This window comes from Humulus lupulus, chromosome 3, assembly GCF_963169125.1.
Source record: "Humulus lupulus chromosome 3, drHumLupu1.1, whole genome shotgun sequence".
Classification (NCBI taxonomy): Eukaryota; Viridiplantae; Streptophyta; class Magnoliopsida; order Rosales; family Cannabaceae; genus Humulus; species Humulus lupulus.
Window position 1 is genome coordinate 52,698,407 of NC_084795.1, and position 21,917 is coordinate 52,720,323.

The following is a 21,917-nucleotide window of genomic DNA, read 5'->3' on the forward strand; positions in this document are numbered from 1 at the left end:
TAAAGAAAAGGATCAAGTATAAATTTGTCTTTTGAGATAACTATGCTTTCAAATTCCGCAAAACAATCCACTATTCTCCCATTCCCAACATTTGTTATTTGAGCTAGGAACCATTTGAAAAGAGGCAGCATCTCAATTGCTATACAAGAAAAGGCATCACTCGTTGAAGGTCAGACTCAGAAGGTTTTCCTCATTATTCTTTTATAAAACACAAAAAGGTAAATGCAACTATATTACTTTCCAACGATAAGAGCTGGCATTTTACAATTTTATCATAGTAGTAAACTCCTTGTATCTCTGAGGGTTCTTCAAGAAATATGCAGCAATGGCTATTAGAATAATCAATATAACGAGCCACAAGCTAAATCCTCCTGCACACAAACAAAAAAAGTACATGTTACATATAACAAAGAACAACACTCAGCTAAATACCCGAATTCCCCAAACAGATAATGGAATAATGAGTTTACTCCAAGTTTCTCTTATACATACAGAGACATATATTTAATGATCTCTTCATTTTCTAGAACTAGTTACTATTATCAACGTATTTTTATGCACCATTTTCTTGTTTACCATACCACGGCCAATTTGCTTTGCTTTATGTGTTAAAAAATTCGCTTACCATCCTTCTTCTCCTCTATCATTGTTACTCTTGTGCTTGAATCCAAAGAGGCAGATGCCAAAGCTCTGTAATTATATAAAATATCATGGCTCATTAGATGTTCTTAGAAGGAAATACAAATACAGTAAAATAATTCCTACGGCGGCAAAGAAATCAGCAGCAACCTTGAATCATGAGAGAATCTCAACGTGGTTACAAAGCCAAGATGTGCCTTCTTAATCACTTGTTGAATCCGCATACTTGACGAGTTCACAACAAAAATATCCCCTTGTGTTGTTCCACTGGAAAAAAAATTTATCAGTAAATTCCCTTATAAACAAAATAGGTATGATGGTTCCATGAAGCTTAACACCACGAATGCAAATTGAAATACTTTTGATCAATATACATACATACATGTATAAATTACCAAATATTTTTATTATTAAAGAAAATAATGTTCTAGAATCTTGACAATGAGAATAGGTAGGTACTACTATTTCAAGCACTATGCCTAGAAAGTTGAACAGAATTATGTTGTCACAGAATCAGTGATGGGCCAGTTTTACGAATATTATTTATAAATTTTCACCCTAGAAATCTTGAGGGACAGGCCTTTCACAATAAAAGGCTCAATCACATCCCATACTACGCAAGTTCATTACTATTAAGAAGACCCTAGAGATGATAGCTGAAGCAAATTCAACAACTCAATGATTTTTCAAACAGTAAACTAAAGAAATTTACCATGCAAGGAACTTTCCATCAGCAGAGACATCAAAGGCAGATATTGGGTCACGGACAATAGACTTTGAGCCAATCCTCTTCCATGTGGTCGTATTCCATGTTACAATGCTTCCACCTTTATCTAAATCATACAAAGGCCACAATGTTTATTAACACATGTAATGATGGGACAACATGGAGGGAATCTAGAACTAGAACCAGGTCATTGAAGCGTATATCCACCTGTAACTGCGGCCGTATATAGAACCAAATTCTTGTCATTGGTTTGAGAAAATCTACATGCGCAAAATATTTCGTCCTGTTTATCATAAATTGTCAGTTTCAAGACCAACTAAATCAACAAAACAGATAACATGATTCCATGCAGACCTCTTAAAGGTGCATAATCAAGTGTGCATACAAATCATAATTCCTGATAGGGTATGGTTGGTCACTGGTGTTCTTACTTTAACCACTTTATACTCTCCTGTTGAAGTTAATAGCCATTCAAGTGATATTCTATAAATGAAAGTTAAAACAAAGATAAGCTATGAAGACAATGATAATGCTTAATAAATGAGTTTAAAATAAGGGATTTTTCTTGTTCTTTAAGTACGAGGATCTCAAGTAATTACTCACATTTCCCTTTGTTAGCGAAGCGACAGGCTTTGATGAAATTACATCCCATACCCTACAGCCAACACTTCCCAAAGATGCAAGTAGTTTCCCATCGGGGCTGGACAAACGATTTGAGCAAGCATATTAGTATAATACCGAAAGTAGCAGTACCTACAGGAACTGCCTTCCGTTCCTGATGCTAATAGCCTTGTGGCACTGCAAACCTGAAATTTAAGTCCTTCACACTACTATGAGCTTTAGCTTCATCAAGAACAATTTCCATGCTAGGCCACTTGAAAACCTTTAAATTTCCATTCTGTACTGCAACAAAGTGAAATCATTATAAAGCATGCTTTTTCATGATAAAAAACATCACGTACCTACAACTTTGAATAAACTTTTCAAAATCAATTGTATATACGCAAACATTGGTAAAATAAGAGTTAAAACACAAGGCATTGGACGCATAAAACTAGATTCTGCATCTATAGAAGATGTAACACAACTTCTTTTAGCAATATAGAAACGGCACCTTAGTGTTAGAATGGAGCTCATGTCTAGAAAAGTAGACCATCAACTTGAAAGATAATTAGAAACAGCAATACGACCAAGTTTCACCCCTTCTTTGTTGGCTATTTTTTTTTCATTTTATACATAACCAAAAACTAAAATGTGAATGCTGATATCTACCTCACCACCAGATGCTAGTATTGAACCCTCGTTGTTAAATGCCAATGATAACTGTTGTTCAACGTCTTCCAATGAGGTGAGCACTCTATCAGATTGCTTGACACCAATCTGATGACCTTCGATGCTATTTTCTCCGTCCCATTCAAACCATCTGCAAAACAATGTTTTGATTACTAATACATCAATAAAGATAGCTAAACACAATAAATCCAATGACACGAAACAAAACATTTAGCCCAAATCCTAAGCAGCTGGGCATAAACACAATAATCAATAACCACTTAAGGTCAAGTACTACGAAATAAATAAACTCAGGGCAAGGAGCATGCGATTATAATATAAAACAACCAAGAAGTATTATAAATTGTACTAATAACATTTGAACCTTTGAAGAAACTACACACCTGCAGCTTTTGGGAAATGAACAAATGAGGCCCTCACCACCAGGGTGAACTGCCATCCTGTATGGCAAATCAGAGCCAGTTCTATGCTTTACAACCTGCATGAATTAAAACCCATTTGAGAAAACTCTATACGGAGCAAACCAAAAAGGGGTTCGGCTCATAAGAGGAACTAAAAGGAGAATGCATAACGATAAAAGATTGGGAACTTACGGGCTCATCAGAGAGAGAATTGGATGCGACATCAAATTCAGAGAGAACAACGGCGTTTGGGATGCCACTGTTGCCTTCGCCACCGCCACCGGCCAATACGATGTACTTACGATCAGCAGTGGGCTCGTCGGCGGGCTTAGGCTGATCTTGGTCATCTTGAGGTTTTGGTTTAGGGTCAAATCGAATTGAGTTGTAGGGAACCCAAGCTACGGAGTAGAAAGGGACGCCGTACTTCTGGAAGTTGTGAGGCTCTGGGTTGCTCGCCATTTCTGCTGAGATCTATGCGAATTGAGCTCTAAAGAAAGAATTGCAGGATAGTATTAATACTAATCGACACTGATAAGCCATTTTTTATAATAAAATTAACTACCTATAATATGCATAAAGTAAAACTCAACAAAAAAAAAAATCCTCAATTTTAAAACCATTTCCAATATATGCTAAATTTTCTTAACATTCATAAAATACCCCTAGTTCCTTTGGTCTATTTGGCATTGTTTTCTGTTTTTAAAATTTTGTTATCAGAAATGAGAACAGAAAACTGTTTTTGTAGTTTTCAAGAAATAAGAGTTGTTTGGTTAATGTTTTCTAAAAACAATTTTTTTAGTTTTATTTTTTTTAAAATCTTAATTAAAAAATTAACAAATATATTTACAAAGAGAAAAATATTTTAAAAATTTGTAATAAATAATGAGATAAAATAATTTGAAAGAAAAAATGATGAAAAATAAGAAGTAAAGTTAGGAAAAAAAAATTGAGAACAACAGAAAATAACTTTTTGTTGTTCTCAAAATTTTCTGTTTTTTGTAACTTTGTTTTTAAAAATTGTTTTATGAAAACAATGCCAAACACCCCTACTAGTTTTCAAAAAACAATTTTTAGCTTTTAAAAACAAAAAACAGTTTTTTAGTTAAGGTGCCAAACACCCTCTTTCTTTCTCTCTTGTCTCTTGTCTCATCTCTCTTCTCTCTCCCTTCCCCTCCTAAAACATAACCTAGCATAGCAACATACCGACCCCAATGCCAACCCACCCCACCATGCCGACCTTCTTCTCCGCCAAATCTCCCCAAAATTAATGGGTAAGTAGATTTAGTGTTTATATTATTAATATATTTCGAACATATATGTTGTTATATTTCTGTTTGTGTTTTTGATTTTGTTGAAGTATAATAGATTTGGAAATTTCTGCATTTTTTCGTATTTTTTGCAAAAAAAATCATTGCACCTCACTAGACCTTGCTCGACATCGCTGTTATTTAACATGAACACACCTCACCAGACATCACCAGACATCGTCAAAGTACTTAACATGAACACATTTCACCAGACCTCATCAAACCTCACAAAGCCTTGATAACATTCATCATGAACACACCTCGCCAGACCTCACCAATCTCACCACACCACTATGAACTCTAACATGATGAAGCCTTACTAGACCTCACCATGCCTCACCAGATCTCGATTACATTTAAAAGAAAGACACTTCACCAGGCGAGGTATCTTACCTCACCATACCTTATTAAGCCTCTATGAGGGTTCTTGCGCTACCTCACCAAAAAAGTAAAAATCGGTACACTAATGTCACATTAAAATTAATTTAAGAATACTTATCTAACAATGTTACTATCCATATTTTTCCAGTGGAGATTGTGGCATGTATGTCATTAAAGGTATTGAGCATCTTATGAGGTGGCTACCACTAGACACCATTGTCAATGAGAATATAGGATTGTTCAAACAAATTTGGTGCATTGACTTGTTCTGCCAAGATGCCGTCCCTTGACATGGATTTGTTTTCAGTTTTATCTAACTCTGTCAGGATATAATTGTTCTTCGTTTAGACTTGATGTAAATATTGTTCTTAGTATAATTAGGCATTCTATCGACTTTGTTAAACAATGCCAATTTCAGAGCATTTCAATGAAGGCAATTTAGTTTCAGATACGTTCTGTGTAGCATTTAAATCAAGACATTATGATTTTTATTTTTATGTATGTTAATGGAGACTTGGTGAGGTAAAGCGAGGTTCAGTGAGGTGCCTCGCCAAACCTATCTCGATGCCTCACCAGGTCTCGCAATGTTAATTTCAAATAAATTGGCAAAAAATTACAAAGAGAAAGATACTACTTTTATGTCAAATAAATTGGCAGCAAGTACAAATACAAAGTTCAAATAAGATGGCAACAAACAAATACAAAGAGAATGAAATTGTTTCAAATAATTCAAGCTCTATATTTATAAGATTTCCTATTATGGCCTACCATCGCATCTGCTACATTTACGTTCCACCACCGGTTGTTCGCCTGGTGATGTGTCTTTCTTTTAAATGTAATCGAGGTCTGGTGAGGTGTGGCGAGGTTTGGTGATGCTTCATCATGTTAAAGTTCATATTTGTGTTGTGAGGATTGGTGAGTGATAACTCTACAAAATAGAGTTATTTTACCACATTTTTTTTATGTTAATTGTTGCTTAGTCTTTGAGTTTTTAAGTAATTTTGCATTTATTAGTCTTATTGAAATTTTCTAGATTTTTATATGTTTTTATAGATATTTTATTGTTTTATGTTGTAATTTAATTATTTGAAATTAGTGTTGTTAGTTTGAATGCTAAAAATATGATTTTATTGAAATTAAATGTTATGTAAATTAAATTTTAATTAATATTTTCATGGAATTTATATGGTATATTTTATTAGTGAAAATATTTAATTTTGATTTAGTTTATGATTACTTTGTAGGAAACAATGTTGCATTTTGACACTTTGAAAAGAAAAAAAAAGATTAAAAGTGTTGACGCCGTTTTTCGTCAACAGATAAAAGAAGAGAGCACGTAAACAATTAAAGATAATGGCCAAAAGAAACAAACGAATCAAACACACGGTTTTTTACGTGGTTCAGCAGTTAAATCTGACTAGTCCACGAGTCTCTGTTATTAATCTCAAGATTATCTCTGAACAATTCTTTAGCATGAATTCTCCAGAGTTTTCTCTCAAGGATCAGAATTTCGGTCCCTTACAATGATGCATGGCTTCTCTATTTATAGAGAATGATGCAGAATACTATCCCACATATTTTGGGTAGTTACTCTTTTGTGAATAAAAATAAATGGCTTTAAATGCCTTTAATCAGATAAAAAAGGAAACGTCCCTGAAGACCAGGAAACGCATAACTGACTAAATAATATCCCACGATTCTTGGGGATTTACATCAATAAATGGGGATTACATCTCATGTTTACAATACTTGTAGATATTCAAGGTGGTCATAGCGTATCTCCAAGGCTTCAGCATCTCAGGTTTCACGTCATTGTTCGAGCCACTGACATCTCCCGAGCTAACATTGCTTTCGAGATAGTACATCGAGCTCGATATCCCTGCTCCGAAGTTGTTCCTGAAGATGAGGGACTCTCAGAGCTACCTTTCGAGATCGAGATCATTTCGAGGTCAGTACATTCGAGGTCATGTATCATACTTTGCAGGCTTCGATTTACAATCGTAGAGCATACCCTAACCCTCACGAGACCATTTTATGCGAACACAGCTTTCGAGGTCATATTTACTATGGCTCGAAATCTGGGTATAACATTTTGCCCCCTCAAAAGTATTTGTTCGAGTCCTAAGAGAAGGAAACTTTTGAACTACTCTTTCTGGGAACCATACCGTCACACTCTTAAAAACGAACACGTGCCAGATGGGTATTGCTCACTTTAGGTACTTGAGTACCTTGGGAACACGCCCACGATCGTTCGTCTGACAACTTTTCGGCGCCATCTTATCACCGATTCCCCTCCATTCGATATGTTGAGGATTTTAACCAACGCTCCTGATCAATTTAGTTTTCCCACCTATATATATAAGATCTCCTCTTCGTCTTCTTCTTTACGCTTGTTCATCGTAAACCAGAAAGAAAAGAAAAAGCAAGAAAGCCAGAAACTTTCTTAAGAAGCTTCCGTCCCGTGCATGTTTTCTTGACCCAAAAAACAAAGGAACCCTGGTCTGTTCGAGTCAGTGAGTTCTTTCTTGCAACCTCTTCTCCGAACGACGATTTCGCTACAATCACCATCACTGTGTAAGTATGCCATTTTTGTTCTTAGCTCTTTTTTTTTTTTTTTTGTTATGTCGCTCTTGCTGCGTATAATAGAATGATACGATAGGAGGTTTAGGATCAATAGGCTTTATGTTTTCTGGATTTTCTTTCTGGATGTTCGCCTCTGGTTTATGCCCAGTTTTTTCCTTTGAACGGCGTTTCAACTTTCTGGGTTTTGAAAATTTTAGGCTATGTTTCTTGTACACCAAGTTTTCGGGTAAAAACCCTTGTTCTTGACAATTACACGAAACCCAAAAACGCTTTTCCTGGCTAACCGTCACTCTCCTTTCCCTTTCCCGTGGAACCCACGCTCTGACTCTTTAGTAAGGGTCTAAATACTTAGTTTCTTGTCCTTAGATCTCCGAGCTCATCCATCGAGCTCGTGATTCTTGCATGCATGGCCCTCACCATTTTTTCTTTCTCGTTAGATGTCACAGAATTCGGAAAGACGGTGGGGGTCATCACGAGCAATTCCTTACGAGCCCAAATCTCCGAGCCCGGAATCGATCTTTGCCCGGAACCAGCGTCGGATTAAAGAGTACGAGATAGCACGCGAGCAAGAAGACATTCGAGCCCACTATCGCCGCCAGATTGACGAGGTCATCGAAAAGAAGAGAAGGGTCCTTCGGGAAGCCATCTATCCGGAGCCTAACCCCGGACCTAGGCCAGTTCCCCTCGACCCCGCGTTAAAAGTCACGGTAGCATACCACCCGGGGGAACTTCAGTTTTCCTTAATGGCGGAGCCTTCGTCTTCGCAGCATAGGAGGGAGATGTTTGAAGCCGAATTCTACCAGAGCTCGGTTACCACCTCCGACCAGATAACTGACATCCTGGCCATTCATGGCCTTAGCTCGTTGGACACACTGAAGTGTCGAGCTCCGACAAGGCATGAACGGAGTTGTTTCGCTCCTGGGGGCCGCGATTCCAGTGTGAAATACGCGGCCTGGAGCCAGGAACACCTAAGGGCAGGAGCTTTGCTGCCCCTGGAGTCCTTTTTCAGAGACTTCATCGATTTCGTTGGGTTGGCTCCATTCCAACTCAACACCAACTCATACAGGGTGCTGTCTGCCCTGAGGTCCTTATTCCACGAGCTGGGGTGGATAGGACCTTCACCCCAAGAGATTTTATATCTCTTTTGTTTGAAGAGTAATCCCTCCCGAGCTCGGGGAGGAGATGGTTTCTACTATCTTTCGAGCTACCCCAAAGAGACAAAGATCTTTGAAGACCTTCCGAACCATCCCCCTGACTTCAAGAAGGCTTTTTTCTGGACAGACGGTCTGTTCCCGTCTCGACATCGTTCGTTTAGGCGGATTCGTAAGTATTCTCGTTACTTTCTATTTTTGAGCTCGAATCTTTAGCCCTTGAATCCATGTTTAGTTGAAGTGTATCTCGCCTTTTAGCTAACTTTCAGCGTCCCACCCTTGACGAGACAATGAAGGAGCACAGAGAGAGCCTGCTCCGACTCCCTTATGGCAGGAGGTCTCTCTCATTTCTGCTACATGAGGACAAGCTACGAGCTTGTGGGTTGTTGGGGCAGGGCCAGTCAACCTCTGACTGGTCCAGTAAAAAAATATGAACGCTGGGAGGAAGTGCCTCTGCCCACAGGCATCCTTCCTCCGAGGAGGGAAAGGAAAGCATCTCTCCCAATTCGCTCGAGAAGTCCGCGGTCGGGGAACGAGGCCAATGATGAAGCCTCGAGTTCGGACTCCGGTGGAGGTAAAACCCTTCCTACTTCGCGAATGTGGTCCCCCACTTTATTAAAACACAGGCCCAATAGACTAGTCTCGTGCCCACAGGATAGATACCACTTCTACATATGGAGTTGGGTAGATGACTGTGTCCATAGGTTTGATAGTGGGCTCGGGAAATACGACACTATGTATACCACGGACGAGGTGTGGAATGGGATAGCTGTGCAGTATGGGACCAATGATTATAGGGACCTTTCGAGGTTATCACCAACTTATAGGGAAGGCCCTCCCCCCGCCTCTTCTGAAGACGGGGGAATTTCATGGTCCCCAAGCTCAAGCTCGGGGGAAAGTTCCAGTTAGGTTTTTTCTTCCACCACTCTATATATAGTGTTGAAGTAACTTGTATCTCTTTTACTGACTCACTGTGATGACTTGTGCAGGCGATATGGACTCCGACCTCGACGCCCTTATCGACAATGCGGGTGCCAAGAGGAGCACACGCCCCAGGGCAGGGGGACTGAAAACCAGCCAGCCTGGGAAAGGCTCCAAGAAATCTAGGAAAACGCCTCCTCCTCCCCCGCCGGCTTCGAGCTCTGCTGCTGCGTCGACTGGCCAGACTAACGCCCCCACGACGATTCCACCCTCGCAGGCCGTCGTCTTTGTGGTGGCGCCGGCCTCGCAGACCGGTATCGCTGCCGTGGTCGAATCCCAACCTCCTGCGGCAGGTCCAATGTCTTCTACTCAGCTCGCCAAAAGACCTTCTGCTTCCCGAGCTCAGAAGCTAACCATCTCCACCCATATGGATTCGTATGTGGTGGATAATGCTGCCGGTCCTCACGGATCTACGCTGATCTCGGATGTAATGTCCCGGATCGGCCAGAGCTACGGCAGTTTCGAGGCTCCTCAGTGGCAGTGTCTAACTGGCACTCGAGACCGCACTGTCCTGTACGAGAAGAGTATCGAGCACACTGCCGCGGTAAGTATCATATATTCCCTTTGCTTACATTCATACTGTCTCGAGGCTAATGATGGTTTCTTCCTTTTTTCAGGCTCTTGCTTTCACTGCCCAGCTCAATTACGAGCTGAACAACGAGGTCCATTCGAGCAGGACCCTCGCCCAAGAGGAGAGGGACCTCCACCTTAGAGCGAATGATGACCTGAAGGCGGCGAACATTAAGCTCGAGGCAGTGGTTAAGGAGCGTGAGGAAATGGCCAAGGAGCTTGGAAAGATGAAAAACGAGCTCGAGGAGCAAAAGAGAGATAACATCCAGCTTCGGGAGACCAATAAGAAGCTCGTGGAAGATAAGGCCGTCACCCTCGACCTTATGGAGGATATCAAAACCCGCCTTACTGCCGAGTTCAAAGAAAAGAAGGAAACGGCGGTCGATTCAGCCATGTACCGGATGTGGGCCTATAACGAAGAACTGGACACCAGTTTTTTGGGTCCCCACGAGGCGTCCTTCCTCGAACGATGGAATGCTCGGCTTGAGAAGGAAGAGGCTGAACGACTCGAGAAAGAGAAGGCTGAGCAGCTCGAGAAGGATAAGGCTGCTCCGGGTACCGTTTCGGAGGGAGCTCAGGAGGATAGTCATGCTATTCGTCCTGAGGGGTCCGGTGCCACTGAGAAGGCCAAGGAGATTCCTCTTCATTGAGTCTGACCTCGGGGAGATCGGTCATTGGGGCTGCGTCCTCTTTTGTAATTATTGTGAATTACGCCCATGGGGCTGATACAATTTCTTTAACTAATTTAATTTTTTACATGCTTTACATTTCTTGGCTCGAAATATTTTGCACATTCTTATAATTGATGAACTCGTTTATGTTTATTTATGCATACAAACATAGTTTGGATTTTAGGCTCGAAATTCGATGCATTCATGCATAGTTTATTCGGATTATCCGTTTCCGACCTCGTTATTTATCAAGGTCGGATATTACTCCAACCATGAACTCGAAAGTACTTATATGGTATGTAATATGAATGATTTGGTTATATCTTTTTTTTTTTAGTTACTTTTCCTCATCCTCAGTATTTTAGCTCCGAGGTTAAGAGTTCGAAACTATATTTCTAAGATATTCCAGCCTCGACTTTGACTTATCTCGCAATAGGTTTAGGCTCCCATTTATCATCGATCGATAATTTGGCTGGTTTGTTCCAAACCTGTTGTGTCTACACATCTGGTTAACTCCAGATATTTAGGTTTTGATGGTTCGGTTATATCCGAACTATCTAAGCTCGCGCATTTGGTCATGTCCAAATACTTTGTGTTTGATAATTCGGTTATGTCCGAACTATCTAATATCGCGTACTTGGTTATATCCAAGTACTTTATGTATATTTTTTATTTTTTAAGCTGGTGGTATGTATACCAATGATGCCCCCTTAATATCCTATGAGTGTGATCATAGGTTATTAAATTAAGAGAGATTGCAAAAAATAAAAATAAATTACATGTGAAACAAAGTAGACCCTTTATTTGAAATGCAAAAACAAACTAAATACAGAAAATCATGGTTACAGGCGACACTTTCTACACTGTTGATAATATGGTCTAAGGTGTTCGCCATTCCATGCTCGAGGTATCAGGCTCCCATCTAATCTCGCAAGTTTGTATACGCCCGGTCGGATGATTGACTCTATCTGGTATGGTCCTTCCCAGTTCGGCCCGAGCACCCCAGCTGCTGGATCTCGGGTTGCTAAGAATACTCGTCTCAAAATCAGGTCTCCCACTCCGAACTTTCGGTCTCGAACCCTCTTATTGAAATATCTCGTGGTCCGTTGCTGGTAAGCAGCATTTTTCAGCTGAGCCTCTTCCCTTTTTTCTTCGATCAAGTCTAGGGTTTCTTCGAGCTGAGTATGATTGGAACTTTGGTCATAAATCTGAGTTCGGATCGTTGGAATTTCGACCTCAATGGGCAACATTGCCTCGCAGCCGTATGCTAGAGAAAACGGGGTATGCCCAGTTGATGTCCGAGCTGTAGTTCTATATCCCCAAAGGACTTGGGGTAATTCCTCAGGCCATCGTCCCTTTGCTTCTTCTAACTTTTTCTTCAAAGAACTCTTGAGAGTTTTATTAACGGCTTCGACCTGACCGTTCGCCTGAGGGTGAGCCACTGACGAAAAGCTCTTTATTATACCGTTCTTGTTACAAAAGTTGGTAAATAAGTCGCAGTCAAACTGGGTTCCGTTGTCAGACACAATCTTTCTTGGCACTCCATATTGGCATACGATGTTCTTTACCACGAAATCTAGGATCTTCTTCGAAGTTATGGTCGCCAATGGTTCAGCCTCCGTCCATTTTGTGAAGTAATCAACCGCGACCACAGCATACTTTACTCCTCCTTTGCCAGTTGGGAGTGAGCCTATGAGGTCGATGCCCCATACCGCAAAAGGCCATGGGGATGTCAACATGGTTAGTTCGGAAGGTGGAGCTCGGGGTATCGTGGCGAATCTCTGGCACTTGTCGCACTTTTTCACGAACTCGAAAGAATCCGTTTTAATGGTTGGCCAGAAATATCCTTGGCGTATAATCTTCTTGGACAGGCTATGCCCCCCGGTATGGTCTCCGCAGAACCCTTCATGAATTTCTTCAATAATCTTCTTTGCCTCAGGAGGAGTTACACATCTGAGAAATGGCATGGAATACCCTCTTCTGTATAGCCTTCCGTCCAGGGTGGTGTAACGGGGAAGTTGATACATTAGTTTCCGAGCCTGATTTCGATCTTTCGGAAGAATTCCATTTTCGAGGTACTCAACTATCGGGCTCATCCAGGTCGGCTCTGTCTCGATCATACTCACATCTTCCTCGTCAGGCTCAGTAATGCTGGGCATTGACAGGTGCTCTACGGGTACAACATTCAGCTCCTCATTTTCAGCGGAGGTGGCGAGGCGAGCTAAGGCATCTGCGTTTGAGTTTTGTTCTCGGGGAACCTGTTCGATTGCATAAAACTCAAAAAACTCCAATGCGGACTTTGCCTTCTCCAGATAAGCTGCCATTTTTGTGCCACGAGCCTGGTACTCTCCCAAGATTTGATTAACTACGAGCTGGGAGTCGCTGTAGCAATGTATAGCTTTGGCCTTGAGCTCTTTTGCTATTCGTAGTCCCGCCAGTAAAGCCTCGTACTCAGCTTCATTATTAGATGCTTTAAAGCTGAACCTTAATGCAGAGTGAAATTTGCTCCCTGCAGGAGTGATCAAAATAACTCCTGCCCCCGCTCCATTTTCATTTGACGACCCGTCGACGTAAAGTTTCCACAATTCGTGGGCCGTGGTTGTTACCTCGTCATCAGCGATGCCGGTGCACTCCACTATGAAATCCGCCAATGCTTGTGCCTTGATGGTCGTCCTCGGATGGTAGGTGATCTCGAATTGTCCGAGTTCAACAGCCCACTTTAGGAGTCGACCAGACGCCTCTGGTTTAGACAAGACTTGCCTTAGTGGTTGATCTGTTAGTACATGGATAGGATGTGCCTGAAAGTAAGGGCGGAGCTTTCGAGATGAGTGGATCAGACTGAGGGCGAGCTTCTCCATCAGTGGATACCTTGACTCTGCCCCCAGTAATCTTTTACTGATATAGTAGACGGGTTTCTGTATTCTCTCTTCCTCCCGGACGAGCACCGCGCTTATCGCGTGTTCGGTAGTTGAGAGGTACAGGAACAGTACTTCTCTCGTCTCAAGCTTTGATAGGATGGGCGGTTCGGCTAGGTGCTTTTTGAGCTCCTGGAAGGCTAGCTCGCACTCATCTGTCCATTCGAACTTCTTACTTCCTTTCAATAAGTTGAAGAATGGGAGACCGCGGTCTGTTGACTTCGAGATGAACCTGCTCAGAGCTACCATCCTGCCAGTCAGGCTTTGAACATCTTTATGCTTCCGAGGTGAAGGCATATCGATGAGGGCCTTTATCTTGTCGGGATTAGCCTCGATCCCACGAGAATTGACAATGAAACCCAGAAATTTTCCTGAAGACACCCCAAAAGTGCACTTCTGAGGATTCAACTTCATGTTGTACTTTCTGAGCACGCCAAAGCACTCTTCGAGGTCATCAACATGGTTCTTGTTAAGTTGAGACTTTACAAGCATGTCGTCAACATAAACTTCCATGTTGTTCCCTATTTGCTCTGAGAACATCATGTTTACGAGCCGCTGGTACGTGGCTCCGGCATTCTTGAGTCCGAATGGCATGACATTGTAGCAGTAGAGCCCTTTATCTGTAATGAAGCTCGTATGCTCTTGGTCGGGGGCATGCATGGGAATCTGGTTATATCCAGAATAGGCATCCATGAACGACATCAGACCATGCCCCGCCGTGGCGTCTACGAGCTGATCAATTCTCGGCAGGGGAAAACAGTCTTTCGGGCAGGCCTTGTTGAGGTCCGAGTAGTCAATGCACGTCCTCCATGTCCCATTGGGTTTCGGGACCAACACTGGATTGGCCACCCAATCAGGGTAAAAAGCGTCCCTTATAAAATTATTTGCTTTCAGCCTGTCCACCTCCTCCTTTAGTGCTTTCTTTCTGTCTTCATCCAGCTGCCTTCGCTTTTGCTGCTTCGGGGGAAAGCTTTTGTCTATATTCAATGCGTGGCTCGCTACATTAGGGCTTATTCCCACCATGTCAGAGTGTGACCACGCGAAGACATCCTGGTTTTTCTTCAGAAAGCAAATTAATTGCTATTTTGATTCGTCTTGGAGGTGTTTCCCGACCTTCACCTTCTTTGAGGGATCAGATTCATCGAGCTGAACCTCTTCGAGCTCCTCCAAAGGTTGGAGGTCAACCTTCTCTTCAATCCTTGGATCGATCTCCTCATCAATTTCTAAAACTGTCCCATCTTTATTCTGTATGACAACGAGTGCTTGCGCGCTTGTTTGTTTCTTTCCCCTTAAGGAAATGCTGTAGCACTCCCTTCCTGCCAATTGATCTCCCTTCAATGTTCCGACTCCACTTGGAGTTGGGAACTTAAGGGCTAGATGCCTTACAGATGAAACTGCCCCCAGCCCGACCAGGGCGGGTCTCCCGAGCAATACATTGTAGGCAGATGGTAACTCTACTACCACGAACTCCATCATCTTGGTCACCGAGACTGGATAGTCTCCCAAGGTCACAGGGAGTTCAATGGACCCCATACAGGCGGTTCCTTCTCTAGAAAAGCCGTACAAAGTGGTTGCACAAGCCTTCAGGTCGCGAAGGGAGAGTCCCATTTTTTCTAGGGTTGCTTTATAAAGAATGTTAACTGAGCTCCCATTGTCTATGAGAACTCGGCGCACTCTTTTTTTGGCAAGCTGTAGGGTGATGACGAGTGGATCATGATGAGGGAACTGGACATGGGAGGCATCCTCCTCGGTGAAGGTTATAGGCTGAGTCTCAACCCTTTGGCTTTTTGGTGCCCTTGGTTCGGGTTCATATGGAGACCCGTCCCCTGTCTTCAGCTCATTCACATATCGTTTTTGAGCATTTCTTCCCCCTCCTGCGAGATGAGGACCTCCCGAGATGGTTATTACGTCCTCTCCATCTATCGGCGGAGGCCTGTCTTCATCCCGAGATCGGGAGTTATTATTCTGTGCTGCCGGAAGCGCGGCTACTCTCTGGCTGGCAGTAGCCTGTCCAGTATTCTGGTTTTTGACATACTGCCGGAAATAACCTCTCGAGATCAACCCTTCGATCTCGTCCTTCAGCTGTCGGCACTCATCAGTTGTGTGGCCGGTGTCCCTATGAAATCGACAATACTTGCTGGAGTCCCTCTTGGACTTTTGATTCCTCATAGGGTCCGGACGCCTGAAGGGGACCTGGTTTTCATTAGCCAGGTATATGTTTTCCCGAGACTCGTTGAGCTCGGTGTGCACTTTATATACGGAGAAATACCTTTCTCCTTTTTTCTTCTTTCCTCCATCAGCCTCGGGATTATTTCCCTCGCTCTTTTTCCTCTTGGAGGGATTCTCCGAGGTAGGCTGTGTAGCTGCTGGGTCAACCGAGGTTGAGGCGGAGTTAATGTTTATCGTTGTAGTTTCGGTGTGCGAGGTCGCCTTGAGTGTTGACCTCGCCTCCTCTACATTGACAAATCTCTGCGCCCGTCTGTTAAACTCGGTTATCGACCTCACCGGTTTCCCTTGCATGTCATCCCAAAGGGCACTCCCGGGTAAAACACCAGCTCGGATGGCCATCAAATGCCCACTGTCATCCACGTCTCGAGCTCGGGCGACCTCTAGATTAAATCTTGTCAGGTAGCTCTTCAGTGTTTCGCCCGGTTGTTGTCGGACGTTAGTCAAAGTGGATGCTTCGGGTCTGACTCCCATCATAGCCCGGAATTGCTTCTTGAAGTCTCTAGACAATTGATCCCACGAAGTTATCGAGTGTCTCTTGTACTTCTCAAACCAACTCTTGGCAGGTCCGGCCAATGATGTTGGAAACAACATGCATCTGAGCTCGTAACCTACGTTACTGGCTCTCATAATTGTGTTGAATGTACTCAGGTGGCTACATGGGTCGGTTTTTCCTTCAAACGCTGGGACGTGAGGAATCCGAAACCCTTGAGGAAACTGAGTGTTAGAAATATTGGGAGCAAACGGCTCGAGCTCCTCATCAGAGTCCTCGTATCGACCACTCCCTCGTTCATTCTTCAAAAGCCTAAAGGCTTTTTCGAGCTGATCAATCCTTTCTTGGACTGGGTCCTTGGGTGGTGTTTGGAATTGATAGTCATTAATCGCGATCCCAGGCTCGCGTCTCCGTGAGGGATCTCTACGCCCATTCAGATGATTCCTAAGATCCGGATTTGTCTGATCTCCCTTTCCCCTGCTCTGATTCAGATGATTGCGCAGGTCGGGATGGCTCTTGTGATTTCCAGTATTTTTACGACCCCGGTCGTGTTTACTGACAGACCTAGTTTCTCCGAACTCATCATTGGTGAAACTCATCGATCGGTCATTTCGTGGTGGATCCTTTCTACGTCGCCTTGTCTCTGCAGTGCGAGACCGGGACGTCTGACTTCTCTCGGATGGCGCGCCTTTCCGCCCCTGGAACGTCTCCCTGTTTCCTTGTCTTTCCCCTGTACGCCCTTGATCCTGATCTCGACCAGGTTGAGCGTTCCTGCGGGGAGGTGAAGGATATCTTATGGGAGACGGAGGAAACCGTATAGGTGATGGTGGTTGCCGTCCTTGCCTCGGCCTGGAGGGTCCAGAATTGGCCCGAGATGGGCCAGTTGCGTTCGGTGCACTACCAGGAACCTGAGTCCGAGCCTCGGCAGGAGCTCGGTTGTTCTCAGTTCCTGCAGGCACTTCCACAGGTGGATTAGGCGGGACCCGAGCTCGGGTACTCCTCTGAGGCCTAGAAGGAGCAGATGGCTCTGTTGGTGCTGGAGGTTGTGCTGGCCTCCTTGTGGCAACATTTTTTCGTGGACGTCCACGGGGCCTTCGGGGAGGAACGTGCACGTCCCTTGGAGGAGGGACTTGGTCTTCGCGCGCAAGCGGGGGCTGAGCCACCTGCGCCTCCGCGGCTATCCTAGTCAACTCCTCGTTACGTTTGTTGGCATCTGCCAGCAGCTGTTTCAGCTGCCGATTCTCCAATTCTACAATAGGGACATAACGCTCAGGGTTATAGTACATGTCCTCATCCCTTGGTTGTGGAGGTGGTCCCCGGGAATCAGAGGACCCACTCCTTTCTTCAGCGTCCGGGTTCTCCATTGGTTGTTTTCTAGGACGCCTTGGGTAATTTTCTTCAGGAGTGTTCTGATTGTTTGCAGCCATGAATCTCTCTGGGATGGATGCTTGAGGCTCTCAATGAAAGCACCAAACTGTTGACGCCGTTTTTCGTCAACAGATAAAAGAAGAGAGCACGTAAACAATTAAAGATAATGGCCAAAAGAAACAAACGAATCAAACACACGGTTTTTTACGTGGTTCAGCAGTTAAATCTGCCTAGTCCACGAGTCTCTGTTATTAATCTCAAGATTATCTCTGAACAATTCTTTAGCATGAATTCTCCAGAGTTTTCTCTCAAGGATCAGAATTTCGGTCCCTTACAATGATGCATGGATTCTCTATTTATAGAGAAGGATGCAGAATACTATCCCACATATTTTGGGTAGTTACTCTTTTGTGAATAAAAATAAATGGCTTTAAATGCCTTTAATCAGATAAAAAAGGAAACGTCCCTGAAGACTAGGAAACGCATAACTGACTAAATAATATCCCACGATTCTTGGGGATTTACATCAATAAATGGGGATTACATCTCATGTTTACAATACTTGTAGATATTCAAGGTGGTCATAGCGTATCTCCAAGGCTTCAGCATCTCAGGTTTCACGTCATTGTTCGAGCCACTGACATCTCCCGAGCTAACATTGCTTTCGAGATAGTACATCGAGCTCGATATCCCTGCTCCGAAGTTGTTCCTGAAGATGAGGGGCTCTCAGAGCTACCTTTCGAGATCGAGATCATTTCGAGGTCAGTACATTCGAGGTCATGTATCATACTTTGCAGGCTTCGATTTACAATCGTAGAGCATACCCTAACCCTCACGAGACCATTTTATGCGAACACAGCTTTCGAGGTCATATTTACTATGGCTCGAAATCTGGGTATAACAAAAAGGTTAAAAAGAAGTGGAAGTTGGCATTATTAAAAAGCCTTGGCCTCCTCCAGGAGCCCAGCTGCTTCCTCCTAACCAGGCCCACGAGCCCAACCACCTTCAGCACCCAGCTCTTGCGCCTGCCCAGCCCAACGCCTGGCTCACCTTCCCAGCCAATGGGCCCGCCTGCCCATTCGACCCACGCCCAGATCCGACCCACCACGCCTCTAGTCTTCCCAGCTACCTTGCATGGGCCCACCAGCTGCCACTCCAATAGCCCAACACCTTCCTCCAGCATCTCCTTGGCCCAGCAGCTCCCCCGGCCCAACCGAGCCCACACGGCCCAAGCCCGAGCCCAACTGCTAGACAGCAGCCACCTGCCAAGCCCACGCCTGCCAGCCCCTTCTTGAGCCCATCAAATGCACCAATGGTTTTCTTGTCCCCTTGTCCCATAATGCCCAAAAATGCCAACTTTTTACCCATTTTTTCCACATATTTCATCACAAAAATCATCATTGCACCCTATAATTTACCCCTACTTGCCATATTATTATTTATTTAATTAATTTAAATTGATTGTTTTAATACTCTCATTTTGACTATAAATAGGGAATTTCCAAGACCATTTAAGGGGGGATGATTTTTAGGGGTTACACTACAAAATTTCTACACTTCGAAGACCACTCCATTCTCTTCATCTTTTTTCTTCTTTTTGGTCATTTTTTCTATGAGTTTTTAGAGGAAAAATTTAGGGGTTCCTCCTCCAAATTTTCCTATTTATATTTGTAATTTCTATTCTAATTATGCATTTCTAATCTTTTTCAGATTATTAAGGTGATGATGAAACAATATTAACTAGATAGTATTTATGTTGTATGTTGATTTCCCTTTTCGTACAATAAATTTTATGGATTTTCTTCAACAAATATTTTTCTTTCATCTTAAATATTTTGTATTTTTTATTGTTATAACATATTTACACTTTGTTCTTTATTAGTGCAAAATTCTAATATTTTTTTATTAAGGTGTGTCATTAAATTGTGCCCATCAAATGCTTAGAACAAAAATATTATGTTTTGCCTTATAAATAATATTCATTGATTTATTTGTTATTCCATTAGATTGATTTATATTAAATACTTTGAAATTATAATTTTAAAAGTGAAGATAAATCCCAGAATTCTATAATACTTTGTGCTTAAATAGAATATCTAATTTGAATAAGTGATAGTGAGTAATTTCTACTATTAATAAAACTTGGGAATCAAATGTACTTATAAATATTATTGAACTTGTATTTTGTGGATTCTAATACCTTAATAATCTTCTTTTACCATCTTCATTTCTACTATTAATTAATTTTTATATATTGTCTTTAATTTATTTATTATTGTCTCTTATTTGATTTTCTTGTCACAAATTCTCATCAATCTTTGGAGCTAGGTTAGAATTTAGTAATTTTGGTTTAAAATAGTTTTCTTTTTGATTTTAGACAACTCCTTTGGGTTCGATCTCGTGCTTACACGAACACTATTTCATATATGATTCTTGCGCTTGTGAGTTATAAATTTTTAAAACATACCCATTTTGGGTCCACCAGTGAGGTCTGGTGAGGTGTGTTCATGATGAATGTTATCAAGGCTTGGTGAGGTTTGGTGAGGACTGGTGAAATGCGTTCATTTTAAGTACTTTGACGAGGTATGGTGAGGTGTGTTCATGTTGAATAACAACGAGGTCTGGTGAGGTCGGGCGAGGTCTGGTGAGCTATGTGCATGTTTAATGTCAGCGAGGTCTGGTGAGGTACAACGATTTTTTTTTTTTTTTTTTGCAGAAAATACGAAAAAATGCAGAAATTTCCAGATCTATTCAACTTCAACAAAAACAAAAAAAACATAAATATTACAACATATATGTTCTAAATATGTTAATAAGTGCTAAAAAAACACCTATCACAATATAAACACTAAATCTATTTACCCATTGATTTTTGGTAGATTTGGTGGAGAAGAAGGTAGGCGTAGTGGGGTGGGTTTGCGTCGAGGTCGGTAGGGGGCGGCGACATGGGCTGCTCTGCTAGGGTATGTTTTAGGATGGAAATGAGCGAGAGAGGAGTGAGAGGAAAAAGCGAAGAGAGAAGATAGAAAGAAAGGAAATAGGGGTATTTTAGGAATGTCAGGAAAAATTAGCATATATTGGAAAGAGTTTTAAAATTGGGAATTTTTGTTGTTGTTGGGTTTTACTTTATGCATATTATAGATAGTTTCCTTTATAAATGAGATTTTTTTCAAACTTTACAATGAGAGATGACATCCCTCGGTAAAGGGACATTCATTGGATTTTTTTTTACTTTAATCTAACAATTAACATTTATATAATGAGGAGGAATAAGTACACATTCACATATTACACTTTGCAATTTGGAATAATGACGTACAAATAAATTCTCTGCGGGACCGGGTCCCAGCGGCCCCGCTTAAGAGTGGGGACTCTTTGCCTCAGCCAATAGCGATACAAGTATATAGATCGGGTCCTAGCGACCTCGCTTAAGAGTGGGGACTCTTTGCCTTAGCCAATAGCGGTACAAGTATATAAATGTTTTTTTGGGTTAATTGAGACTAAACTACCCAAACTTAAAAAATTTATTACACTTACATACTCAAAAAAATTTCACAGTAAAACTATCCTAACAGAAAAGACTGTGTATTGTTACTATCCACCCCTAACGGTGTTAAGTTTTTGCTGAAGTGGCATTAAAATGGAATGAGTTGATTGTAGCTAAACTACCCAAATTTCATGGTTTGTTACACTTAAATACCCAGTCAATTCAATCTCAATTATTAGTGGTTAGTATTCTAACTGATTGTATTATTTGAGTTCTTTGACTTGTTCGTTACCAGCTTACCCTACAGACTAGCCCATACTTACATCTTGGGAACTCGGTAGTATAATTGAGTGAGAGTGTCAATCATAGATATGAACATTTATAGCTTCCAGTAAAGAAGTGAAACGATGATTTCCTTTTAGTTTGGTTCAAGGTGCTAAATGATAGAGATCTCATTTCAGTAATTAATATTAATTTACTGAAATATCATTTACAAGGAACTAAGTGTTTTAAGGATAAAATACAATGAGGGGTAAAACAGTATTTTAGTACCATCTCATTGTAGACCGTCTATAGAGGATTGAGTGACAATTATGGTTGTAACAATAGATAGTTAATAATGTATCTATATTGCTTATAGAGCGTTCCATTAATTCAAGAGTGCAATTCTGAGCTTTTAGTGGAGTCACGAGGAATTAATAAGTTAGTAAATTTATGATAACTT

At 42.0% G+C, this 21,917-nt stretch overlaps 1 protein-coding gene across 1 annotated transcript; it reads right to left on the reverse strand.

Annotated features, from left to right (window-relative positions):
* Positions 1 to 14: 14 nt before the first annotated feature.
* On the reverse strand, positions 15 to 3,580 carry LOC133822695 (SEC12-like protein 2). The gene is made up of 10 exons (XM_062255126.1): positions 3,253 to 3,580; positions 3,043 to 3,137; positions 2,639 to 2,789; positions 2,173 to 2,264; positions 1,970 to 2,066; positions 1,574 to 1,649; positions 1,352 to 1,472; positions 790 to 906; positions 626 to 690; positions 15 to 371 (listed from the first exon to the last, which is right to left on the reverse strand). The coding sequence occupies exons 1-10, from the start codon at positions 3,517 to 3,519 to the stop codon at positions 262 to 264; spliced, it is 1,191 nt and encodes a 396-aa protein (XP_062111110.1). The 5' UTR covers positions 3,520 to 3,580; the 3' UTR covers positions 15 to 261.
* Positions 3,581 to 21,917: the final 18,337 nt, after the last annotated feature.